Source organism: Clarias gariepinus, chromosome 9, assembly GCF_024256425.1.
Source record: "Clarias gariepinus isolate MV-2021 ecotype Netherlands chromosome 9, CGAR_prim_01v2, whole genome shotgun sequence".
NCBI lineage: Eukaryota > Metazoa > Chordata > Actinopteri > Siluriformes > Clariidae > Clarias > Clarias gariepinus.
Window position 1 is genome coordinate 20,318,057 of NC_071108.1, and position 26,944 is coordinate 20,345,000.

The window sequence follows — 26,944 nt, forward strand, 5'->3', positions numbered from 1 at the left end:
GCGCTTTTCCACTGCGTGGTACGACTCGGCTCGGCACGGCTCGGCACGACACCGCACGGCTCAGTTAGACTCAGTTTGCGTTTCCACTGCAGTTTAGTACCGCTTTAGAGTGGCCGGGATTATTCACGTGTTGTCATAGTTGCGCCGCCTCTACTGCCGTGACATCATCTAAACGCGCCACAACAAACACACAACAATGGAGCATATGGACGGAATGGTGTTCTTCATTCTCGGCATGTGGATGTTTTTAACAGCAAGACGAAAGAGTTTGTTTCAAAAGAGGCTGATGGCAGCCAAAGAAAACACAGCTAAAAAAGACAAGAGAGTTTGGGAACTTTTACAACAACACGAAGACACCGACAACTTATCTCGATGACGCACAAGTGTAAGCATCTAAAAAAAGCACATCACTAGCTAACTTTTATCACTGTTGCTAAGCATATAATAAACTTAACTGCCAGTGTAACATTAAAATGCAGATTCTGTATATTACAGATCGTGCTTCAGAGTGGTGGGATGTGATTGTTCCCGGTTTTACAAACACTCAGTGGCTGGAGAACTTTAGAATGTCTGAAGAAACATTCATCCACTTATGCAACAAACTGCGTCCACCGATGGAGCGACGGGACACAAACCTCCGTGTGTGTGTACCTTTAAAGAAAGGTGTAAGCATAACAACTGTGTCGGTGTGTTCAGGAGTTCTGTGCAGCAGCAGAAACCATGTTGGTCCCAGAGCTAATTCGTTAACCAGCACGCGTTGTGGTTAATGCCTTCGGTCGATTAAAAGGAAGATGGCGATGCATTATGAAAAATGACTATGCTGTCAACCTTGTGTAGTCCATGGTGCTGACATGTTGTGCTCTACATAACCTTTGTGAGAGTCATGGTGAGGCCTATGAGAATGCTTGGGATTTACCCCCAGCAGCAGAAACTATGGTGGCAGTGCCACAGGCTGTAGAGGAGGAGGGCAGGGATGTCCGTGCAGGTCTGATGCGTTACTTGAGTAGCTAACTATTCACGTAGCATGTTCTGTAAAGTGTATTATCAATAAATTTTTAAACACCATTTCAAACTTTACAGTGTATACCTTTTTTTTTGGTTTGTATTGTGTCGGCATTAACCATTTGTCTTTATCAGGAGGTACTTTACCTGCTCATACAATAATAAATTTTTAATATAGTCTTGGGCTACACGTATTTGATCAGATTGTTTTTATTGAAGCACAACACAATTTTACAGGTAAAAATATGACCAGAAAACACTAAAAATCTACAAGGTGCAAAAAAGAAAAATATAAGTAGTGAAAATATAAACTGTAAACTTTAAACAGTGTGCACATATATGTAGTGCACAACGGACATACAACAGACAAGTAGAACAAAATAAATTTTAACGTTAACAGAAGAAACTGTTAACAGTGTGCAGACATGTAGTGCAAACATTATCAAAAAAAAATAATAAAAAACACAAAAACAAACACCTATGGCATTAGTCAGCAAGAGAGTTCTATTCCCGTCAGCCAACATCTTGCTGCATTAAGAGAGATGCAGGTGGCAGACATTGAGCAGCAGGAGCTGAACCGATGGCACTGGAAGAGGCCAAACAAGCGAGGGATGGGGATGCTTGTCCAGGCAATTGCTCCGTTTCCTCTTGCCTGGAACAGAGCGTAGAAAATTGGAGTGAGAATGAGAGAAATTATTTTTGAAATTCATTTGATTTTACTCAATTACATTTACAGTATCTATGGTATTGTATAATATTATTTATGGTATTATACTATTTATGGTAAGCAACAGTAATTCATGAGACACGGTTTATAAGGATATATATCCTATATTGTGATATCCTATTTGTACATATGATATATGAAGTATCAAATGTGTATTGTACCCGTTAACACACGCTGCGGTGTCGTCGTGCAGCTGGAGGCCGATGGTGCTGGCGGGCGTGGTGGAGACGCTGCTAGCACCGCTTGGGAAGAGGAGTCGTCGTCGTTGCATGTAGAAAGTGCAAGTGAATCGATCGTGGACAATGAGTCTGAAACGCAAAGTTTATCTAATCAGTTGGGAATGCACAAATTACTGCAACACAACAACAACAAAAAAACATGAACATTATGAACAATAGCACTACCACTGATACATGTTAGCTACTAGGAGTTCGTGCTTCATTAAGGCCATGATTTTACAGTCAAATTGCGATATAAAATAAGCATCGACGGTCAATAAAATCAGTAAAGTTAGGATTTCAAGCGTTATAAAAACACAACGTACCATCCTCGATCGTGTTCTCCAACAACAATGGCTTGGCCGAGTTCAGGGCACCCTCCCTTCCATTGCTCGTTGGTCTACCTCCGTAGATTGCGTCCATTTGGCCGAACCACTTCCACGACCGCCTGTTTGAACCACTCCGGCTGTTGTGGTCCTTTATACCTCTGTAGTCGCTCTTCATTTTTTAAAACTTTTTTAACTTGTCCGTACACTGTTTGTAAGTCCGATGGTAGCCGTGTGCGGTCAAGAGCTTCGCGACCTCCTGAAAAACTTTTTTCATTCCGCGTCGCCCCATCAAGCTCTCGCTGGATCGGCTACCAACGAGAGGAACGTCTGTACTTCCTCAATAGACCATGAAACAGCCATTTTTTTTAGTTAATACAGTACAAAAAGGTGTGTCCGATCCTTCGCTGGCTCTGCTAATAATACTAGTGGTTCTGTTGTGTCTCGTGACGCAAGTTCAGTGACGCAGTAATGACGATTTTTTCCGCCCAATCAGTGACCAGCAGAGTTTACACGTCACGTTTTGGTAACGGTTCGGCGCGCTTGGAACCTCGGCTGAGGTGGTACTAAAAAAAGGACCAGGTACCAGGTACTGTTCCCAGTGGAAAACCCCCAAAAGTGAGCTGAACTGAACCGTGCCGTGCCGTACTATGCAGTGGAAAAGCGCCATAAGAAGATCAAGTCTGGTACCCTTGTAATCCTGCTCTTAAGAATTTTCTAATTGTGTGCAGAAGAAAGAAGAATCTGTAAATGTATACACTGAACGGTTTTGTCAGTCAGCTGTAACTTACAGTGGAATATTTGAGGATTCTGAGAGTGTGCTTAATGATAAGGGACCCCTAGTCCGCATCTGATCAGATGGCCTTATAGCCAAGTACAGAAAAGCATTGCCATTTCTAGATCTAACTTGGTCTTCCATGACTCTCAGAAGTAATCTCGACAGGTTAGCTGCCTGGGAAAGGGATGCAGATGTTAAGGCAAAGGTGAGAGTAGCAGCAGCTTCGTTTAGCACAACAGACCACAACAATAGATGGCCTAAAAGAGAAAGCAAGTGTAACTACTGTGGAAAACTGGGACATTGGGAGAAAAGGTGTCGGAAGAAATTGCAAGATGGTAGAAGAAATACTATGCATAATTCTACTCCTTCTCAGCCTGCCTACAACCCTGAAGTAGTTCCAGCTTTGTCTACTCAAACTTTAGGACAGCTTGCGCAGGCTCTTCTAAGGGCACAACAGGAACAGGAAAAAAACTAATTGTTGGGGCTGTGAGTAGCTATGTAGCTAATTAGTAACTAATTCATCACAATGACTGTACGTGCATGTTATTCACAAGTTCTGACGCATGTCCTTTTTGTTACACAGTGTCACTCATGACTCCAGACGTTTCGTTGATTTTTTTGTCTCTTGTTTTATTTTTTAACATCAAAGTACAACGATTGTTACAGTTTTTTGCATAAATCCACTGTAGTCACGACAAGTCGCTTCAGTAGATTACAGTTGCAGATTAAAGCTTCGATAGATTACAGTTACAACAACTCATTTTACTGTATCTTTTATCTTACAGTCTCACGGTCAAAAGCTTGTGTTCTCCAAACCTTTCTGTATCCTTCCGTGTCTTAACCACAACTGAACAGCTAACGTGCTTGATAGACATGCAGCTATATAACTGTGGAATGATGTCACAGAACAACTCATGAAATGATGTCACAATACGAATTATGAGTATGATACTTAATGCTTAACTAATAGACTGAAATGAAATAAACACAACAACAAATTACAAGAATGAAATATTTTTTTATCATATTGCCGCAATTTTGAAAGCATATAATTCCTTCCACAATGTCCGACCTGTGCATGAATGTCTTTTAAGATTAAAGTTGTAATGTGTAAGTCTTTGGGTATAATGACTGGGTGTTTTACATGCTCAGGCATTGCACCTACCAAGACGTCCTCCGACTCTTAGCACTCCATCCTGCAGTACTGGGTCTAGTTTGGAGAGACAACTGTTTCTTTTTACGGATACATTACCCTTTTGTAACATGGAAATTTCGTCTTTGAATTTTTGGTTTTGAACGAACTTAATAACTTTGTTTTCTGCCCTTATTATGTCCTAAATTGTTAGAGACTTATGGTTTTCTGTTATTAAGTTATTTGCTTGTCCCTGAGTCCTTTTTGTTTACTGTTTAAGCATGTTCTTAACGCAAAGAATCCAGGCAACAGATCTTTTCAACTTGTACCAGTCAGAATGATAGTTAATCAATTTACTCACGGCATCTGTGCTCTCTGTAGTCTTTACGAGATTCACTGAGGCTGAATGTTTAATCTCAATGTCATCCTCTTTAATGGGCAGATCATGAATGTTTTCAGGCCATTTACTCTCTGGTTCTTTGAGAAAGGAGGGACTATGGATCCAATTGTTGTTGACATGAATTTTTTACAGGAAACTCCTCTAGAAGCAGCGTCAACTGGGTTTTTTAAAGTGTTGACATACCTCCACTGCTGTGGCTTGGTTGACTCTCTTATAATGGCAATTCTGTTAGCGACGCTCGCTTGCTCATTGTCACACGTGCCTTCCTCGACCAACTCTCGAAGAGATCCATTTATGGTCCATCCAAGACCGGTCTTTACTGCATATGGCCTATTGTGTCTGCTGTTCTCACCGTGGTTCTAGGAGAATTCCTATGCTCTATGAGAATTTCAACTCTAGCATTAATCTGTGGCAGTTTTACTTCGCTGAGGTATGGCCACTTATCAATTTTGTGCTGTTGTGGAATGTTTTCCACTGAGACTGGGATGCTCTTTTGTGTGAGCACTTTGGGGGGTTCAACACAAATGTTTTCTTCCAGACCACTAACCTCAAGTCAGTAAGCACATAACTTTCTACTTGTTTCCTCGAGTTCATGGTGCTTAACATAACGTAATTTTTTTTACCTTGTACGTTTAATCGCCTTGCTAATGACTCTGTACAAAAGGTAGCAGAACTACCTGGGTCCATAAAGGAGTACACTTCTACTGTCTTATTACCTTTATTGGAGTTTATGTTAACAGGTACTATGGAGAGAATGCAATCATCTCCAGCCCCAGTGCACGCGCTTGTTTCATGACTCACTGTAACAGGCAGTGTTTTAACTGGTTCAGTTTCGTCAGCTTTTACGATCTCTTGAGCTGTGTCTTGTGCTGCAATGTGTAGCATGCAAGGATGTTTCTTTGAGCACAACTGACATGTAATTTTCTTTGTGCAGTCTTTGCTTAAGTGTTCTTTTACTAAACATCTAAAGCAGAATCCATTCCTTTTCAAAAAGTCCAATTTGTCCTTAAATGTCTCGCCGTTAAACTGGTAGCATTCATCTAGGGTATGCTGTTTCACACAGAATGCACAAGGTTTAGTAAAGGCACTAATAACTGATGCACCGCTACTCTTTACTGATGCACCACTACTCTTTACTGTAATCGAGTCTTTATGATTTTTACCAACCTGTTTCATGCCTGTTGCAAAGCTGCTACCTCTTTTTCCTTTCAAATTTTTTTGCTTGAGCCCTGGAGAAGATTTGTTGCAGGTCGCCGAAAAAGTGGGTTGGACATGACCATTGCTTCTTGCTCTACGAACTCCATCAACTGCACAAACTTGGCTCTTGTTTGGATGCGCCTTTCATGCTTGTATGCGTGGTTCCTCCATCTTTCACACAGTTTGTAGGGCAGTTTTGAGACGATAGTCCTCAAGTTGGTGGCATTATCTAACTCATCCATGTAGTCAATGCTTGACATAATATTGTGACAGTTTATCAGGAACAGGGAGAAAGTGGTCAGCGACTTTCTGTCCTCTGACTTTATTTCCGGCCAGTTAAGTGCCTTTTGCATCAGCATTGTAGCGATTATTTGTGGCATGAGCTGGCAGCCTTTTACAAGGTCCTTAGGCTGTCCTTCAGTATACTGCTCAAGATAGTACAGCCTATCCGCATTGCTATCAGTTCTGGTTTCAATGATGTGTTTAAAGGCTCTTACAAAGGACGTGAACTCAAGAGGGTCACCATCGAACGAAGAAACATTGCGCGGAGGTGAGGAAAATTGCCTATGACTCTTCGCAAACATTTCTATAATATCTGCCTAAAGTGGCATTCTACCCTGAGGCTCCACTTTTCAGTGTTGTAAAGTGAGTGTTCGTTACCTTGGGTAGGCCGTTCCATTAAGGTGCTTGACATTATGCTTTTTCCACTGCAAAAGATATTTTGATTGCCTCAACAGACCATGGTGTTCATCAAATTGAATCGGCAGCATTGTTAGACTACTTGCATGCAAAAGGACACAAATGCAGCCTTCACAAAGCTCAAGTGGCAAAAAACCAAGTCACTTTTTTTGGGTCAAACAATTGGTACAGGGCATAGATCTATTACACAGGATCAAGCCGCTTCAGTCAAAGCAATACCTCCGCCTACTACCATTAAAACACTCAGATCATTTTTAGGAACAGCTGGTTACTGTAGACCTTGGATTGAGGACTATGCCGTGATTGCTCAACCGCTCTATGACTTGTTGAAAGGTCAGACTAAAGATTCTGATACTGTTTGTATGGGAGAAATTTATCTTAAAGCTTTCAATGCTTTAAAAAGTGCATTATGTCAAGCACCCGCATTAGGAATTGCACAATCTGATAGGCCCTTTGTGCTTTATGTTCATGAACACTTAGGCTTTATGACTGCATGTCTGATGCAAGATCATGGGGGCAGTTTCCGCCCAATTCATTACTATTCTGGTAAACTTGACATTAAGGTATGGGCCCATGTCTTAGAGTCGTGCAAGCAGTTCATCTAGCACTTCAAGCTTCATCAGGAATGGTGTTAGGACAGACCGTCAATGTAAGATGCCCTCATGCAGTGCCTGCACTAATGAATCAAGAAAAAGTCACTACTGTCACCTCTTCTCGGTGGGGAAATTGGTTAACGACCCTCACAGCCCCGAACATTGTTTTACAGCGTGCGTCAGTTACAAATCCATCTACATGTATGATGTCTGCAATCACTGAAGTTGTGTTAGAGAATGGAGGAGAAATGACTCACGACTGTGTTACACTTACATATACACCCACAAGTGAAGTAGCAGAAACTCCTATAGAGAATGCAAAATTGGAGTTGTTTGTTGATGGTTCAGTTCAAGTTTTGAAGGCCATAAATGAGCAGGTTACGCAGTAACTTCCATCACTGAAGTGGTAGCTTCAGGTCATCTTTCAGATAATTTTTCAGCTCAAGCTGCAGAACTAGTAGCCTTAACTAGAGCATGCACACTAGCTTCAGGGTCACTTGCAAATACCTACACTGATTCCAGGTATACTTTTGGAGTAATTCATGATTTTTGTGTCATTTGGCAAAGTAGACAGTTTCTAACTTTTGCTGGATCCCCCATTAAGCATGCTAGATTAGTAAAAGATCTAATGTTTGCTATGAAACTTCCAAAGAAATTAGCTGTGATCAAAGTGAAAGCACATCTCACGACTAACACAATGGAAGCTAAAGGTAATGCTCTTGCTGATGTAGCTGCTAAACAGGCTTGTTTCTATGCAACTGTACAAGTGTGTTCAGGTAGTACAGCACAGAAGACCATTCTGCCTCCTGAATCGATCATTGATCTGTACAAAGACGTCCCTCTATATGAAGCATGGACATGGTTGGACAAGGGAGCCACAGTGGATTCATCTGGCTGCTGGACCAAAGGGGGAAAGTATGTCGCTCCTGAATCACTGCTGCCATATTTGGCACAACAAATACACAATTTGGGTCACAGTGGTCCAGCGACGATGAATCACAGATTCTCAAATCAATGGAGGAATCCTAAATTCAGAATTGTAGCCATCGAAACAGTCAAGAGATGCGTTACATGTCAGAACAATAACGATGTGCCAGCAGTAACTACAGCAGCAAAACATACTCCAGCTCCACCAGGACCATTTTGTCACTTGCAAGTTGATTACATATCGTTACCTCCTTGTAAAGGAAAAACTGACGTCTTGGTAGTAATAGACAAATTCTCAAGATGGATAGAAGCTTCAACAGGACGTGCTACAGCTGCACATACTGCTAAATGTCTTATTACTGATTTCGTTCCCAGATGGGGATTACCAGATTACATCGACTCAGATCAGGGAACACATTTTACAGGACAGGTAGTCAGGGAAGTGTCTAAAATGTTGAAGATTAAGTGGAATCTTCACTGCCCATACAGACCACAAGCATCAGGACAGGTTGAACGAGGAAACAGAACAATCAAAGCCAGGCTAAGCAAAATGCATCAGGAAGGAGTACCATGGGTTGAAGCGCTGCCCACGGTACTGTGTAGTATGAGAGCATCACCTAATAGATCAGTAGGACTGAGCCCTCATGAGATTATTACTGGACGCCCAATGCAAATGCCAGGTGTGATTGATCACACTTTGCTTCAGATGCCCTGATTGCTTACTGTGAAAACCTCACAAAGGCAGTACAAAGTGCCAGAGAGAGAGTTGAGTCGTGTTGGCAGACTCAACCAGAAGGTGGACACACAATCATCCCAGGTCAGTGGGTCATGATAAAATCATTCAAGAACAAGCCATTAGAGCCTAAGTGGCTGTGCCTTTGTCTCTATGAAAATGTAAAGGTTTGGGTGATACTGTCAGGCTGATTAGATTAGCACCTATGCATTTGAAAGCCACTGGTATGCTAATGAGATCAGGGCTGGGAAACTTCCGTTATCAGCTGACTCCTGTTCTAGACTATGCTTAGTTTAGGTTGTCTCCACCTCTTTGTATCCCTCCCTCTTGTAAAGTTGTCCAGAGCTAAGTTTTCAGTCAGACTTGGATGACTACAGCGACGCTCGGCGAGTTCTCAATAAAGAGTGACTTCTGCTTAAATGATATCCCAACGTCTCCTGGTCTCTGAAAAAGTGATCGTTACAGATTAAGTTTTCATGGTTTGGAGACATGTTGGAGAATCCCTGGCTGTGAATCAAGAAAATAGCAATTCTGCTGCTGTTTTTTCTTCAGGTGTACTATCTATGCGTCCACAGTATCAAGTGTTTCATTCAACAAATAACCTACACCCATCAAGTAGAAATGGCCGCTCCAACCAGAAAAGACTATTATCCATAAGAACTTACATTTACATTTACATTTAGTCATTTGGCAGACGCTCTTATCCAGAGCGACTCACATTTTTATCTCATTACACATCTGAGCAGTTGAGGGTTAAGGGCCTTGCTCAAGGACCCAACAGTGGCAACTTGGTGGTTGTGGGGTTTGAACCTGGGATCTTCCGAACCGTAGTCCAATGCCTTAACCACTGAGCTACCCCTGACCCCCCTGAACTTCACAGACACTAGCTAGATGTTTGTTTATATGTCATTATGGCATTCATCACTGCAATCAACAACAGAACAAGTGCTATGTGCCTGTAACGATCACAAGTTACAAGAATTAAATGTCTAAATTTGTATTTGGTGAGAGTTATTAGAACTCTTAAAGGGGGAACTGTAGGATTACAAATTTATAAAATGTTAAATCTAGCTTCCAACGTAATAGTATATAAACTGAACAAGTTATGTACATTGGGTTTTACATTTTAAGGTAAAGTTGGTGACATTCTAAGAAGATCAAGTCTGGTACCCCAGGTGTCAGAGACATTAACCTTTTGTCTTTATGTACTTCCCTGACCACTGGGTAGGGTCCCAGAGTCAATGTGAATGCTAATCTCAAGGCCAGGCGGTGCCTTTGTCTCTATGAGAATGTAAAGGTTTGGGTGATACTGTCAGGCTGATTAGATTAGCACCTATGCATTTGAAAGCTACAGTTATGCTGATGAGATCAGGTCTGGGGAACTTCCGTTACCAGCTAACTCCTGTACTAGACTATGCTTTGTTTAGGTTGTCTCCACCTCACTGTATCCCTCCCTCTTGTAAAGTATAAACTCTCCAGAGCTAAGTTTTCTGTCAGATTTGGATGACTACAGCGACGCTCGGCGAGTTCTCAATAAAGAGTAACTTCTGCTTGAATGACATCCCAACGTCTCCTGGTTTCTGAAAAAGTTCCTAACAACACAATGGTCAGTTATTCTCTTTGTGTAGTGGCATTTTGGACAAGAATAAAAAGTAATAATAAAAAGTAGCTCTGTACTCAGCAACATATTTCAGTACATGCTTCTTTAAATACTAATGACAGTTCTGTGGGGCGTGTCTTCACAACACACTGCCACGGGAGTGTAGTCCAGTGCGGGCAATGCTTTGTGGGTAATGCAGTCCAAAGTGCGAAAATGCTAAAATGTGTGATAAGCTGGAATATAGAGCCTGAGCCTGTTTTCTTAAGTAGTTTTTGGTTTGATTTAAGTACGGAAACCACCCGGAAGTTTGTAATATTGCCTGACAACGCAGAAATTAAAAGAACATTTGAAACACATGCATCGACTCGTTTGTCTTTCTCTTCACTGCATGGGCATGAATTAACGGGCTGTTACGCTGCCGCGAGCAACAACAACAAAAAAAGCGGAGAAGCTAACACAGGGTAAGTAGCGTACTGAGAGAGATACGAACGCGATGTGTTTACTGATGTGTTTACATGACTTCTTAATCATTGACAGACACTGTTATAAACCATCTAGCATTACAAAGGTAAGCATAATATAGTTTTCCGACTATGTACACAGTTTGCAACTAGACAATGACCTTAATGCATTGTTTATTATAAACGTGCAATTAGGAATTATATAGAGACGGATGTACATAGAGAAGATGACATAACCATGAGAGGTTAATATGTCTGTGGAGATTCATTCATCCAGGTAGAAGTTTCTTCTAAATAAAGTTTAATTTACAAAACCACTGGACTTACAAACGTAATTAAAAACACAAGACGTTTCAGTGTTCATCCACACAGGAAAAAAGGGCCCTGACATCTCTAAGCAAGGATATTAACATCATTATCTTGCCAGCGGACAAGAGGAGATGTACAGTGGTGCTAAATGCAGATGACTATCATTCCAAGGTGACCACCCTGTTGAGCGATCACAACACATATGAAACTCTTAAGAGAGACCCCACCAGCAAATACAAGAAACAAGTGATTAATTGTCTACAGTCATTAGAAAAACAAGGAGTGATAGACCGCAAGTTATACTACCACTTGTATGCAGGAGACACCACACCTTGTTTGTATGGTTTACCAAAGATACATAAGGACAATTACCCCCTCAGACCAATTGTCAGTAGTATAAATTCAGTTACATATAATATTGCAAAATACCTGGCCACTGTACTAGCCCCACTGGCTGGTAATACTCCATACCATGTAAATAATTCTATGGATTTTGAGGACAAAATCAGGGGATTGTCATTGCAGGGTGATGAAACCATGGTGTCATACGATGTGACATCCCTGTTCACATGTGTGCCAATAGTATTGGCGGTTGAGACAGTCAGGAGTCGTTTGAGTCATGACCCCATGTTAAGGGAGAGAACACAGCTCAACCCGGACCAGGTGAGCACTTTGTTGGAGTTATTTTTGAATACCACCTACTTTAAATATAAAGATGTCTTTTATAGACAGAAACATGGTTGTGCTATGGGCTCCCCTGTGTCTCCCATTGTGGCCAACCTCTATATGGAGGAAGTAGAGAGGAAGGCGTTGGAGGCTTACAGTGGAACCCGTCCAACTCACTGGTTTAGGTATGTGGATGACACATGGGTGAAGATCAAGATCAATAAAGTGGGCCCCTTCACTGATCACATCAATTCTGTGAATGATTACATCAAGTTCACTAAAGAGGAGATGAGAGAAAATCAACTCCCGTTCCTAGACTGTGGGATAACCCTGGGGAATGAAGGAGACCTGCAAGTAGAGGTTTATCGAAAGCCCACCCATACTGACCAGTACCTGATGTTAGACTCTCACCATCCTCTGGAGCACAAACTGGGAGTAATCCGCACTTTACAACACAGAGTGGGGACCATACCCACCAACCAGTGGGCAAGAAATAAAGAACAGAGACATAGAGAAAAAGCATTGAAACAATGTCACTACCCTAAATGGGCCTTCATCAAAGCACAAAAGAACAAACTAAATGACCCAAAACCAGGAAACACCAAGAGTAAAAGACCCTATTGGGGAGACAAAACAGATACTCAGTGAACGTATGTCTCAACATAGGAGGGAGAATTCTTTGGGACAAGTATCGGCTGTCTTTACCCATTTACAAAAAGAGCAACACAGTTTTAAAGATCAAGATGTTCATATTTTGGACAGACAGGATGGATGGTTTGAGAGAGGCGTCAAGGAGGCCATCTATGTGAAAGTAGAGCGACCTTCTTTAAACAGAGGTGGGAGACTGCAACATCATTTGTCCTCATCATACAATGCTGTTTTGAGAACATTGCCCCGGCGCTTTGCAGACAAGCCAACTGCCTCTCCCTCCCAGGCAGGGGAGGGGAAATCTGTTTAAGCTGCTGGAGCACCATCTTCTCTGGCACACAATTGGACTAACACCTGTCATGTGATTTAGATCATGTGACCCCTTTGTGTCTACAGTTGCCAGAGTTACTTCCTGTGCACCAAACAACTGATGAAGGTGTTTGGATGAACACTGAAACGTCTTGTGTTTTTAAGTAAGTTTGTAAGTCCAGTGGTTTTGTAAATTAAACTTTATTTAGAAGATATATGAGAGGTTAAGTTAACTTACATTCCGCATTCATCATAATTATTAGAAAAGGCGATCTGCAAAGATTCATAAAAAAAGAAGTTACACTCGCCGAGCCTGGTGAAGATGAAACAGGAACATGAAGCATTAGTACAGTTTCCTTTTTTAGGAGCTGCTTCCTAGCAAAACCTGCTTTATATTGACCCGCGTTTATAAAGCAGTCTGGTGAAAAATGATTAGCGCAAACATGAATGCATTTATGTAGATCGGCGGGGACATTAGCTTCAAAAACAAAATTCAGCCACTGTGTCCTTATCGGCTCAGATGTTGGTAGTAAATGATGACTGCTGTGTTCACTATTACACCCAACAACTGTACACCACACTCACTTAGGCGACATTTTGCTCCAGCGTCGAAACAATTGCCAACAGCTTTCATCTCACTCGGGGCGGGTCTTTGGTAAAACACCAGTGTCAATCAACTATAGTAGGAGCGGTCTCTGTCGGTGTGGCGTCACACCAACAGGCATTTGAGATTGGCCTGATTTCAGAAGGGGCATCTTATTTTAATAAATAAAAAGGAAATCACTGGGCGGCTCTTTATCATTGTAGAGTGGTTGTGTACACACTTTCCTAACACACGTTTCAGTCCAAACAGCTTGAAAAAGGGCATGTAGGACCGTATGACCCCTTTAAGATATTTGATTTTTGATTTTCATATGCTGTAGTCATCAAAATCAAGTTTTAAGAGTGTGTATATATATATATATATATATATATATATATATATATATATATATATACACACACTCTATATATATTATGGCAAGCCGTTTGGGAAAATATTCACGAGAGAATTGAATGAAAACTATAAATATATATTGAATGAAAAGTTTAAATATATTGAATAGATTCTGAATATATTGAATGGATTTTGAATATATTAAATGAAAAGTCTGAATATATTGATTGAAACATGACGTCATCAAAACACAGCGCCATCTTTAGAAAGAATGAGTGAGTCAGCGAGTAACTTGGTTGCTACGATTCTAAGAAATGAAGAGATGTTCAACATGTTAGTCAGTGCGTGTACGGCCCAAAGTCCATTTCCTCCTCTTTTCCACGTCTGAGTACTTACACTAGTGTTGTATAAAGTGATGTTTGGTAGTGAGAGTGAAGACGGTTACACTCACTGATTCGTATTCAAACCAAAAACAAAGGCAATCAAGCCGAAACAGTTAAGAGTCCAGTTGATGTGCAAACAATAGAATTAGGCATAAGGCGAGCTCGTAGCCAAGTTCATTCACTGAGGGCGAAATGAATTAGAGCAAGCCACAAAGAAACTGAAGAAACTCTGGGCTTAAATACAACGCAAATTAACTGGGAAACCCAAATGCAGCTGTGACACATTATGAAGAAAAAAATAATAACAGCTCGTGGCGGGTTTAAACGTATTCGAATGTGGAAATATGATATTCAATGCGGCTTATGGCACCACTTTGGGCCGTACACACACTTACTAACATGTTGACAGCAACCAAGTTTCTCGTGGACTCGCTTATTTCTCCTAAAGACGGCGCTGTGTTTCAATGACGTCATGTTTCATTTAATTTATTCAGAATCCATTCAATATATTCAGACTTTTTATTCAATATATTTGGAATCCATTTAATATTTTCAGAATCCATTCAATATATATAGAGTTTCATTCAATATATTCAGACTTTCATTCAATATATATAGAGTTTCATTCAATATATTCAGAATCCATTCAATGTATTCAGACTTTCATTTAATATATATAGAGTTTCATTCAATATATTCGGAATTTATTCAATATATTCAAAATCCATTCAACATATTCAGAATTCATTCAATATATATATATATATAGAGTTTCATTCAAAATATTCAGAATCCATTCAATATATTCAGACTTTGATTTAATATATTCAGACTTTCATTTAATATATATAGAGTTCCATTCAATATATTCAGAATCCATTCTATATAGAGAGAGAGTTTCATTCAATATATTCAGATTTCATTTAATATATATAGAGTTTCATTCAATATATTCAGATTCTATTTAATATATTTAGAGTTTTATTCAATATATTCGGAATTGGAGCCCCTCAGGGATGCGTTCTCTCCCCACTGCTCTTCTCCCTCTACACCAATGACTGCACCTCTACAGACCCCACTGTCAAGCTCCTGAAATTTGCAAATGACACCACAATCATCAGCCTCATTCAGGACGGTGACGAGTTTGCTTACAGAAGTCAGATTGAGCAGCTGGCTGTCTGGTGCAGTCTCAACAACCTGGAGCTGAACACGCTCAAAACAGTGAAGATGATTGTGGACTTCAGGAGGAACCCACCTGCACTTCCCCCACTCACCATCATGAACAGCACTGTGACAGCAGTGGAGTCATTCCGGTTTCTGAGCACGACCATCTCTTAGGAACTGAAGTGGGACATTCACATTTACTCTATTGTTGAAAAGGCCCACCAGAGGTTGTATTTCCTTCGCCAGCTAAAGAAATTCAACCTGCCACAGGAGCTGCTCACACAGTTCTACTCAGCCGTCATAAAATTTTATGATACCTTCCTGAATGGGCTTTCTGAGCCAGTCAAGGACCAGCTGGTGTCTCAGCAGCTTCCTGAAGACCTGAATGGGCTGATGGACCTCGCAGGGTGAGTGGACTCGCGCCTCAGGCGTAGACACCGCCCCCTAAGTCAGCCCGGGCATAGGGCTGGGGCCCCTTCCACACTGACCGTGCCAGTCGTCGCTCCTGTTGAGCCCATGCAGGTGGGGCGAACCCGGATCTCGCCAGAGGAACAACAACGCCAGATCCAGGCAGGAGCATGCCTCTACTGTGGCCAGGTTGGGCACTTGCGTCTGCAATGCCTGTTAAAAGCCAGGCCCCCACAGTGAACCTAGGCACACTGGAGGAGCACACCCAAGAGCAGTTGCCTAGTTGCACACCCAAGAGCAGTTGCCTTGCTAATACAAGGAGAAAGAAAATCTATCTTTACCTCTCTAATGAGACTTTCTTTTGCTTTACATGCACGCACACACGTGTGTTATGATAAAAACTACCTATGCACTGTACTCACACGTATACAAACACAAAATAAAATGTTTTACACACACACTTGGTCACAGTGTTATAGTAAACAGTACACACGTGCAAGATTGTTGATTATATCAGTAAGAGACGCGCATTAAGCAGGGAATCACGTGACATCCAAACTAGAAGCGCATGAGTGATACATGATACTCGGTACTTGTAAACCAACACTTGTTCGTTTTTCAATTAAAAATTTGTTAAAAATATTTGCTGTCCTGCATAACGCTTACAATCCGAGGTTGCACTGTCTTTTATTATTTGAAAATGTCGAAATTTATACATTGTTTTATGATTTTGGCTGGCTGCTTATATAATTTATAAAAAGTTATTCCACATTACAAACAGTGAAACAGTTAATCAGTGCTTAAGTAGTCTTTTCACCGAATACTTTTTTACTATTACGTGAGTAATATTTTAAATGACTACTGTTTACTTCTACTTAAGTAATATTATTTTATATAATAATAATAATAATAATAATAATAATATTATTATTATTATTGTTGTTGTACAATAAGTACAGCTACCCAGACTAAAGTAAAAAATTTTGGCTACTCTATACCCACCTCTGCCTGTAACCATAAAAGTTTTGTAACGCCTGAATTCAAAGATTTAAATGGGTGAGTGAATACTTTTGGCAATATAATGTATATAAACATATACACAGAGTGACCTCTAAAAACTTATACACGCTTTAACATGAAAAATATATGCTTCTCTTCTGACAATTACATGATAGCATCAACGATGGTAAATACTGACATCTTTGTCATATCAATGTATAGACATAATACTACACATTGATAATTTAACAGTATAAAAACAGTTATATAATTGTGTGTGTGTGTGTGTGTGAGAGAGAGAGAGATAGATGAAGAGAGAGAGATATCCATAGGCTTAGGGGCCTGAGTGCCAAACCTATCACAGCCTCAACAGCACAACCCAAAGACTTATTTGTTAATTAAACCAGTTATTTTGCTGCATCAGCACATTTCCTTTTACAGCTGAAAGAACCACTGATCGTACTCAACCAGAATAATGATTCTACCGCCACATCTCCCACAGCTAAGGCATTAGGGTTGTATGTTTTCTGGCTTTACCGCTATGAATACAGACTATAGGGTTAGTTTATTCTCTCAAGGTTTAAAGAGCCACAGCTTACGTGGCAGCAAAGAAACTCAGGTGAAACATTAAATGAATATATAATCACATTACTTAAATTACCATAAAAATTTTGAATTTAAATGAAATAAAGGCGTTTCTTATTTGCATCGAATTTAAGCAAAGTAAATGTTAACACAGTGAGCGTTAAGATTTTATTTATAAACTATTACAACTACACTTGTGACACAATAACAGTAATTCTTATTCTTGTTCAGTAAAACATTTTGCTGTTCCTTGTTAATCTTTCTGATAAAACAGTATTTCCATTAATGTGTGTGTGTGTGTGTGTGTGTGTGTGTGTTTGAAACTCAAATAAGGAAGGAGAAGGGGTTACCTGCAAGACGAGAAGAGAAGGAGAGGAAGGGCTGATACCTTCCCTTCCCCTACCTTACCTTCACACACACACACACACACACACACACACACACACACATATACACACACATATACACAGCAGCAACAAGTATCTGTTGAGATTAATTTTTTTTTAAAGGTAAAGTACAGGTTAATTTGATTATATTTTTACTTTATATGTTGTATTAATTATTTTTATGTGTTTTTTTTTGGGCTGTGGAACGAATAATTCAAGTTTTCATTATTTCTTATATGGAAATCCGCTTTAATTTACAAGTGTTTTTAAATACGAGCCCACTTATGGAAAGAATTATGCTCATAATCCGAGGTGCCACTGTATTTCTATGTTTAAAGTTTGATCTCTTTAAATGTAAAATTCTTGAAAAAATAATAACAATAAACAGATACAAACAGAGATAGACTATATAACAGTTCATTCCTTGTAAAAATAAAATTTTCAGGTAGTGAACTTGATCGTCTGTCTAAACAACACTGAAGCAATGTTTTTTTTACTCATTATTGTACAGTAAATATCAATAGCTCTGGTTCAGATTTTTCATGTTTGTTGTATAAAGTACTCAAATGTGGAAATTAACATCGCTGTAGTATTTCTTTGATACACATATTGTTATGACTTTTTTATGATGTAATTATATTTTAAAACTGCGGCGAGTAAAAATGTCACTTTCTGCCACCTGGCGGTGATTTCACAAATGACTTTAAAATGCAACTGATTTATTTTGGCCACCGTTGTTTTGCCACGCTGGTGAGCACAGCGGTAATAGGCATCCCTGTTGACTACCTACTGTACTTGTCTTTGTGCAACAGGCACTATGTGACTGAAGAAACAAAAATAAGAACCAGACTGACCTCATTGAAGTCTCCCACACGTGGAATATGATTTTTCCTGCTTTTTCCCAGCACAGTCCCTGTATTTGAGACAACAACTGCTGTGTTCCACAGTATTCCTCCATGGATCTCATCCCTCTCCAGAATGGGAGACACTATCACCATGTTGTATTTTTTTGCCAACTACAAAAAAAAAAAAAGAATACATACAAAAGATATATTATTAACAGAATCATTTAAATAATTATTCTTCTTAAATATAGTTTGGCCTATACTTCTACTTAATGTTGTAATAAAGATATATTTAATAAAAGTAATATTAAGCATTAGTTCCTTATACACAAAGTATATTCGCTTGGGGTGGAATAATTTCAGTAGAGTAAATAGTACATGGGTATGACTGTTCATGTAAAAGTTCAATGTTATTAACCCACACAGAATCAGGTAAACAATTTTTCTATTTTACACTATTTTAACGGACTTTATTTACTGTATAAGTCATAACATTGATATTATAAGCCATTACACTTCCACTACATAATATTGATTGAATCATTTCAATGTACTGTAATACATGACAGCAAACAAATATTTTGTTAGTGTTTTTTTACTACACTGTTCAATAAAGCTCATCTAAAAAAAAAGAGTTCATATAAACAATATATTAATCAACCGGCGGATGCCATGCCCTCGTCACCAATGGCCTAAAAAAGGCCATGCTACCTCAACCAGTGAGTAGATCATACCTGAAGTTTTATTTATCCACTTTTTCTTTTTTTTGCAGATTCTGCAAACTCTGATAACATTTAGCCAAGAAGGAACCTGCTCTGTGTGGCTCAACTCTACGACCCGTGAACATAAATAATTAAATGTAGCCTATTCCTTATAGCATTATTTTGTTCACTTAAAAACCAAGGGCAGCATTTAAACAATTAAAAAATACAGGCAATCCCCGACTTCAGGAGATTATTTGAGTTAGGAATTTCCGCAGTTAAAAACAGACAGAGGTTCTACAAACATTTGTAGATGCAAAAAAATCACGGAAGTAGCTCACGTGTTCTGTACAAAAATAGACACTGCAGTGCACCAGATACCAATATTTAAAATTATATATAATATTTTCTGTATGTAAATGAATGTATAAAATGTCCAAAGTCCAGTATATTGTATGCGTGTACTGTAAACCCAGATTTTATATCTAATTAAACAATCAATTACAATGTACTAAATAATTTAAGTTTGATTGCATTACTATTATAGTTAAGTATATTGTACTAATTTGTAATACAATATACTTGCAATTTGATAGTAATGTAATAAGCTAATAATTTTAAGTTTAATTGCTTAAAAATAGTAAGTTTTAGCCGTGGCCACGCCTCTTTATCTCCATAGAGACCGAATTTAAAGTTGATGATTGACTGTTTCTTCAGGCAACACACGAGATGAACGTGCACGCGCCATTTCGGTTATTTCACCCGTCTGATTCGACCACAATCCGTTTTCCACCTCCTCTTATTTTAATTTGGTTTTCTTTCACTCGAGAGGCTGATTTTGAGCGTTAAAATATCAGCTTGAAAAAAGTTTTATCACCTGTTACTTGGACCACCGTTAACGGAGCTGGTGTACCGGTCGCTGTGGGTGGACGCTGCCCCGCATTAACCTCCCGCCAGGTGATCGCACCGAGGCTGCTTCCAGCAGGTCGGACTGCTGTTTCACAGTCTAGTGAATCTGGTGAGTGCTATTGGCGAGAAGTATAAACCTGCTGCTTTTTTTTTGCTGTATTTTGCACTGGAGGGGCTGAGTGTGGCAGTATTAACTTTGTTGTAATGTTGTAATGTTCAACAATTTTAGCTAGCTAACTGGGAACACGAGCGCGCAATTCACGTAATTTCACCCGCTAAATTAGCTAGCTATATTATATAATGTTGTCTTATCACTTTTTCTGCTGTTTTGGAGCAGTATAACGTGATGTTTTTTAGTTTGATGGTCATTTTACCTGTTAGTCACCTGTACGGGAATTTAGCCACCTTATCATTTCATGGTCTGTTTGCGAGCAGTGAAACATGCTTTAACCAGTGTGATAGGCTATTGTCCACCTCTCCCCTCATTATTATTTTTTAAGGACCGCTTGGTATTAAACTTTTACTTTAACGGTTTACAGAATGGTTAATTTTATGCACATGAAAAATATAAATAGGTGGAGGTAAATAGAGGTACTTTTTTGTTGGACAGAACTGCATTATCTAACTGCTTAATTACAGTATATCTTCTCTTTGTTAATCTGTTTTTTTTTCTATTAGGATGTAACTAATATGGACTTGTACAGTAAAACACCAATGTGAGTCCTCAAGAAAAACCTCAGCTCAACCCATCCAGAGTGGACATCATCTTGGAAGGGAGTGTGGTGATGGATAAACTGGCCAACATGCCACAGGCTTTTTTGGACTGATGTATGCTCTGCACCTAGACTATGATTAAACCTCTGTTTAAATAATAAAGAAAAAAGGGTTTATAAGACATGACTTGTTCTTGAATTTCATGTTTGAAGTTTAAATGAAACAGGAAAAGAATATACTGTTTTAAATTTTTTTATATTTAAAAAAATAATAATTTAAACTCTCTAATTTAAGTTTAATAGAAATAAATTCTCACTTTAACTTAAAATATTAAGTGGTGTGATTGGGTAAAGCAATTGATATTACAAACGATTTTAAGTTAAGTCAACTTAACTTAAGTAAGTTTAACTTAAATGCTTTCATTAAACATTACTTATTTTTTTTAAGGCAACCAGTTTCCTCAAATTTTTTAAGTAAACTCAACTTGTCTGGGCTTACTGTGTGTGAGGGTGGGTGTGCAGAAGTCGCCTAACTGGTTTCAAGGAATCAGAGTTCACAGTCCAATATAGTGGAAAACAGCTCTGAGACAAAATAGCATCCAGGATTCCCCTTCAATTTGTCTGTCTTAAAAACAAATCTGACTTGTGAATGAGCACATTCATAAGTCAGATTTGTTTTTAAAACAGACAAAGTGACTCCGCAACACTTCTGTGTTAACAGAACAGAACTCGTTCATAAGTCGGGGACTACCTGTAACTTCAAATGCAAGTGTTTAACATTTAAGCATAACACAAAACAGAGTTAAAGACTTAAATATCATGGGGAAATAGATTTGTTTTAAAAACCCTGTCAAATCAAATTTTCAAGTAAATGGTATAAACTTTGGTTGTGGAGCAGTCACTCAAAGTATTAAAGCACTTATTCATTTTTTAAGGTATTTTCTCTTTTACACGAACACACACCGGGCAATTTATGAACACAGTTAACCTAATCTGCATGTCTTTGGATTGTGGGAGTATGCAGGAAAAAAACGACATGCACAGGGAAAACATGCTAACACCACCATGCCCTATGAAAATTAAGAATTGACTTCTTCAAAGTACAATTAAAATACACACAGCCTAATTCTGTAATGATTTTTGTAAAATAGTGCCTTGAAAAAGAAATATTTGACTGTATATTTGACTACCTATTGATTTTCATATTTGCCACAATAGTGATTGGGATCATAAATATACTTTCAATTTAATCTACTTTTAATTTACCCCAGTAAAATAATTTACCCCAGTAAAATAAAAAGGCCACTCCCAGGCCTAATTACTGCCAGACCTGTTAAATCAGGAAATCAAACCTGTCCGACAAAGTAAAGCACACCAAAAGATCTCAAAAAGCAACACAGCATGTCATGATCTAAAGAAATTTAAGAACAAATGGGAATTGACATTATTGAGCTGAGTATGCGATTTCTAAGGCTTTGCAGTGGTGAACCTTCCAAGGAGTGGCCGGCCTACCAAAATTACTCCACAATGAAGACTCATTCAGGAGCTCATAAAAGAATGTAGAACATCTAAATGCCTCACTTGCCACGGTTAAGGTCAGTGTGCACGATACAACAGAGACTGAGCAAAAATTGCATCCATAAGAGAGTTCCAAGGGGCAAGCTACTGCTGACCAAAAAGACCACACAGGCTGGTCTTACATTTGTCAAAAAATACTGATTATCCCCAAGACTTTTTGGCAAACATTTTGTGGATGGATGAGAATAAAGACTAAGACTAAAACTATCCGACTATGCACTTGAGTTTAGGAGGAAGCGGTTAGAATGAACCAGCTCTCAAAACAGCTTTTCACCAAGACAAATCACTAATATCCTCAGGGAACCATCATGCAGAGACGAGCTGTTATCTACTTATTGACCTCTCTATTCGTATAGATCCCATACTGCATAATCGACCAATCTCTCAGAAAAAAAGGAGCTTCTACTACATCAACTTTTACCCGACTGAGTATTGACAAACGGGAACGGAGGTGACAGAGGAGACTGTACAGCGCAATCCCTGATTTATAAAAGCCCAGTCACCGGAATTGTAGATTCTGTGGAACCATGTCATCATGAGTCTGTGTTTTCCATGACATACAGTAGTTAGTCAAGGGGAATGCCTGATTTGAGCTAAGTCATAATAAAGTCATATGTTGCATGGAAAAATACTAGTGATGGTAATTTCCACATCAGAGTACTTTATACAACAAACCGAACCAGGTCTATTGTCATTTATTGTACAATAATGAGTTAAAAAAAGGCAGATGATTCACTGGGGCAACCCCTAAGAGGGGACCGCCGAAAGACAAAAAAGAAGAATGAGTTTAAAAAAATGGTTAAATGTTGTTTAGACAGACAAGTTCACTAGCTAACAATTTTATTTGTACAAAGAATTAACTGTTATCTATTAACTTTTATTAACTGTTATAGCCTCTATTAGTATCGGTTTATTGTTATTATTTAAAAAAATTTTACTTTTAAAGACATAAACTTTACATATAAAAATAACTGGAAAAAATTGACTTTTAGAATAGGACATTAGGATAACTTAAAGAATACACTCTAAAAAATGCTTAGTTGTTTCTGTTTCTGCTGGGTTATTTTGACCCAACAACTGTTTTATTTTTTTATTCTCTGGTTTCTCCAAATGTTCAACATATTACTGTTTATTGTGTCACAAATTGTAGTTTTAAGAGTTGTTTAGGCAAATGCATGTGTACAGTTCAAAAGCTCTATTGGATATTAAACATAGCGTCTATTTAGAAAAAAATGCCCCAACGTTTTCAGAGATTTGCCGCTTGTAAGGGACTGCCCCTAGGGGGCACTGTGGCAGTGTTTGTTGTTTGTAGTTTTGTTAGAAGACCCAATTTCCCAAAAGGCACCTCGGTCAGGTGATGACTAAGCTTCACCTGAACCGAGGTGGTTCATTAGAGATCTTATAAAAAGCTGTTAGTTCTGGGAAACTGGGTCGAGCATTAATATTGTCTAGTGGGCTTTTGTTTTGTTTATTTGTGTTGAACAGGTTCTGTAGGCTTGTTTTAAGGTGAATGTTTTCAGTGTGTTTTTTGGGTTTACCTGTGTTTGTGAGTATTGGGAAGTGTGATGTGTCTTATTATGTTCAGTTACTCCTGTCTGTTTCTCCCCCCTGTCTCTAGTGTCTCTCCCTGTCAGTAGTTGAAAGCTCTTAGCCTGTGTGCCTTTTACAAGTATGTGTGTTGCTAATAGGAGTGTGTGTGAGTATGTCTATATCGCTTATAGGAGCGCGTGTGTTGAGTGCGTGTGTGTCGCTCATAGGAGCGCGTGTGTTGAGTGCGTGTGTGTCGCTCATAGGAGCGCGTGTGTTGAGTGCGTGTGTGTCGCTCATAGGAGCGCGTGTGTTGAGTGCGTGTGTGTCGCTCATAGGAGCGCGTGTGTTGAGTGCGTGTGTGTCGCTTATAGGAGCGTGCGTCACTCGTAGGTGAGTATGTGTGTGAGTGCCGCTCGTGGGTGAGTATGTGTGTGAGTGCCGCTCGTGGGTGAGTATGTGTGTGAGTGCCGCTCGTGGGAGAGTATGTGTGTGAGTGCCGCTCGTGGGAGAGTATGTGTGTGAGTGCCGCTCGTGGGAGAGTATGTGTGTGAGTGCCGCTCGTGGGAGAGTATGTGTGTGAGTGCCGCTCGTGGGAGAGTATGTGTGTGAGTGCCGCTCGTGGGAGAGTATGTGTGTGAGTGCCGCTCGTGGGAGAGTATGTGTGTGAGTGCCGCTCGTGGGAGAGTATGTGTGTGAGTGCCGCTCGTGGGAGAGTATGTGTGTGAGTGCCGCTCGTGGGAGAGTATGTGTGTGAGTGCCGCTCGTGGGAGAGTATGTGTGTGAGTGCCGCTCGTGGGAGAGTATGTGTGTGAGTGCCGCTCGTGGGAGCGTGGGTTGAGAAAGCATGTGTGTCACTCGTAGGAGCACAAGTTTGAGGGCTTGAGGTATAGGTTCTTGGTCTTTAAGTTGTATGTCCTAAAGCCAATGTCACAACATGGAGCATGTCTAAGGGTATTAGAGCCGTGTATGTTTAAGCCTATGTCACAACATAGAGCAAGTGTCACAATGTTCTGTATGTGTTAATGTCTATGAGCATTAGAGCCTGTGTGTGTTCAAGCCGGTGTTAGGACCTAAAGTTACCCTGATGTGCGTTCAGTGTCAAGAACCACTCTTGTGTGTCTGTGTCTAGAGCTTTTGCTTTATATGTTGTATTTGAAGAACACTTGAAGGTTATGCTAAAAGAACCAGTGTTTTGTTTGTTTTGTTCCTGTATGGTTAGTTTATGTTGAATAAAAGAATCTTTATTTTGACAAACCTCTGCGTATATGCCTGCCCTTTTTTTAAGCCCACGGCGATAACATCAGCCCAATACACCCGCAATCGTGACACCGCTATATAAATATATATATATAAATATATATATATTATAGCCGAGTTACCTGGGAATTTGCACATCAGCCTCTGCTTCAAACTCGAAAAAAGCCATAGCCAACTACAGGGGATACGGAAATCAACTCTGGAATCACTTTTAATTCTTGTGTCTGACAGCTTTGCAGGTTACACAACAATTGTTCAAAAAAGATTTGACTAAGTGAGGGAGAGAGAGCAAGGTCGATAACCTTAAATAAAAACCAGAAAAAAGGGTACATCACTATTCCTGATAAATGGCAGTTAAATCACTACTTTTAAAACACACCAGTTAAATAAAATGAATACAACAACAGAATTATTTACCTAAGCTTCTAACATAACTAACACATACTATTCTATTATTCCTTTAAAGGACATGTAATACACAACATCATATTAATTTTTTTTTGTGAATACATTTAAAAACTTAAACAACAATCACAGCATAAGTTACTCTTTCTCTTGTAATGAGCACTATAGTGAATTAATTAAATATCAAGTAACTCAATCAAGATTCAAGTAATTAGTCCTTTGTATAAGTAAAGAGCGGTATTATTATACCATCAGTGTCCCTGAGATGACCAGCAGCTGATGCGCTTCCCTGTCTCGCATGTTACTGACTGCAGTCTTTTATACACACGTTTTTATACACAGACCCTATACTGTTACATCATAGTTACATCATGGTAGAGACTGTGAAGTGGCGATTCTGTGTCACAGATAGTGCTTGTATGTTGAGTCTGTACCTTCTCGTAGCTCAATTAGTGACTGTGAGCTGATACATACTGTGATGTCATACTCTGTGATGTCATACTGTGATGTCATACTTAGTGACTGTGAGCTGATACATACTGTGATGTCATACTCTGTCATACCCAAGTAGTTCACACTTGCTTTTCTTGTGCCTGTTCTTCTGCTGGAACCAAGACAACTTTGTTCAGACAATCTTATTTCCTTAATGACCTTTGTTTTGTCTGTGTTGCTCGCTGTACAATGCAAACAGTGGTCTCTGTTGCCCCATTTCTGTGTCAAGAACTTGCAGGATCGATTTTCCAGGGCCATTTCCTGGGATCCACCACCAGTCACTCGCTGGCTCAGCTTTTTGGATTTCCACGACTCTGTTTGCAAAGAATGTCTGGAACCCATAACTATCACGTTGAATGGCCCAGAGCACAGTCTGACTGTCTACTAAGTGGAACAAACGTTCAACTTTTATCCACCCATGATTCTTGAAGTGTTTTCTGAGACATGCAGCAAAAACTGCACCACAGATCTCAGCCTTGACAGCATCTCCCTTCTGGTCCAGTGGTGCTAACTAGGTCTTGGACTCGACTAATCTGAGAACTACTGTGTGAAACCTAACTTGCCTGAGCTGCACATACTTCTCGAAGATTTTGATGGCCTCATTTCTGAGATTATTAAAAAGTGGCTTGTCCCATGTTTGTCGAGCCAAGTCTCATTTCCTGTCTCGTGGAATGCCTTCCTGACAAGTGTTGCACCTTTCTGCTTGGCAGGCGTAACGAGACCAATTGGGTCATAGAGCCCAGCAACCTGGCTTAGTAGCTGTCTCCTGGTCAACAGATTAGGCATTTTCAGCTTCACTTCGCCTTCAAAAAGGTTTTGGCCTGTTCTCATTTTCTTTTTTCTTTTTGAGAAGTTAATGAAGTCATAATGTAGAGTTTGTCATCTTCTACAAAGTACCCTGTTCCCAAATCTTTATTTTCTTCCTCC

General features: G+C 39.6%; 1 protein-coding gene across 2 annotated transcripts in view; it reads right to left on the bottom strand.

Annotated features, from left to right (window-relative positions):
• Positions 1–26,944, bottom strand: part of upb1 (ureidopropionase, beta) — a 193,407-nt gene that overhangs the window by 96,029 nt on the left and 70,434 nt on the right. For both annotated transcript variants that reach the window (XR_008361122.1, XM_053504040.1), the window contains exon 5: positions 18,442–18,603. Coding sequence is in view for 1 of the 2 variants with exons in the window: in XM_053504040.1 (XP_053360015.1) it covers positions 18,442–18,603 (162 nt within the window). In the remaining variant the exon portion in view is untranslated. The remainder of the gene's footprint in view (positions 1–18,441; positions 18,604–26,944) is intronic.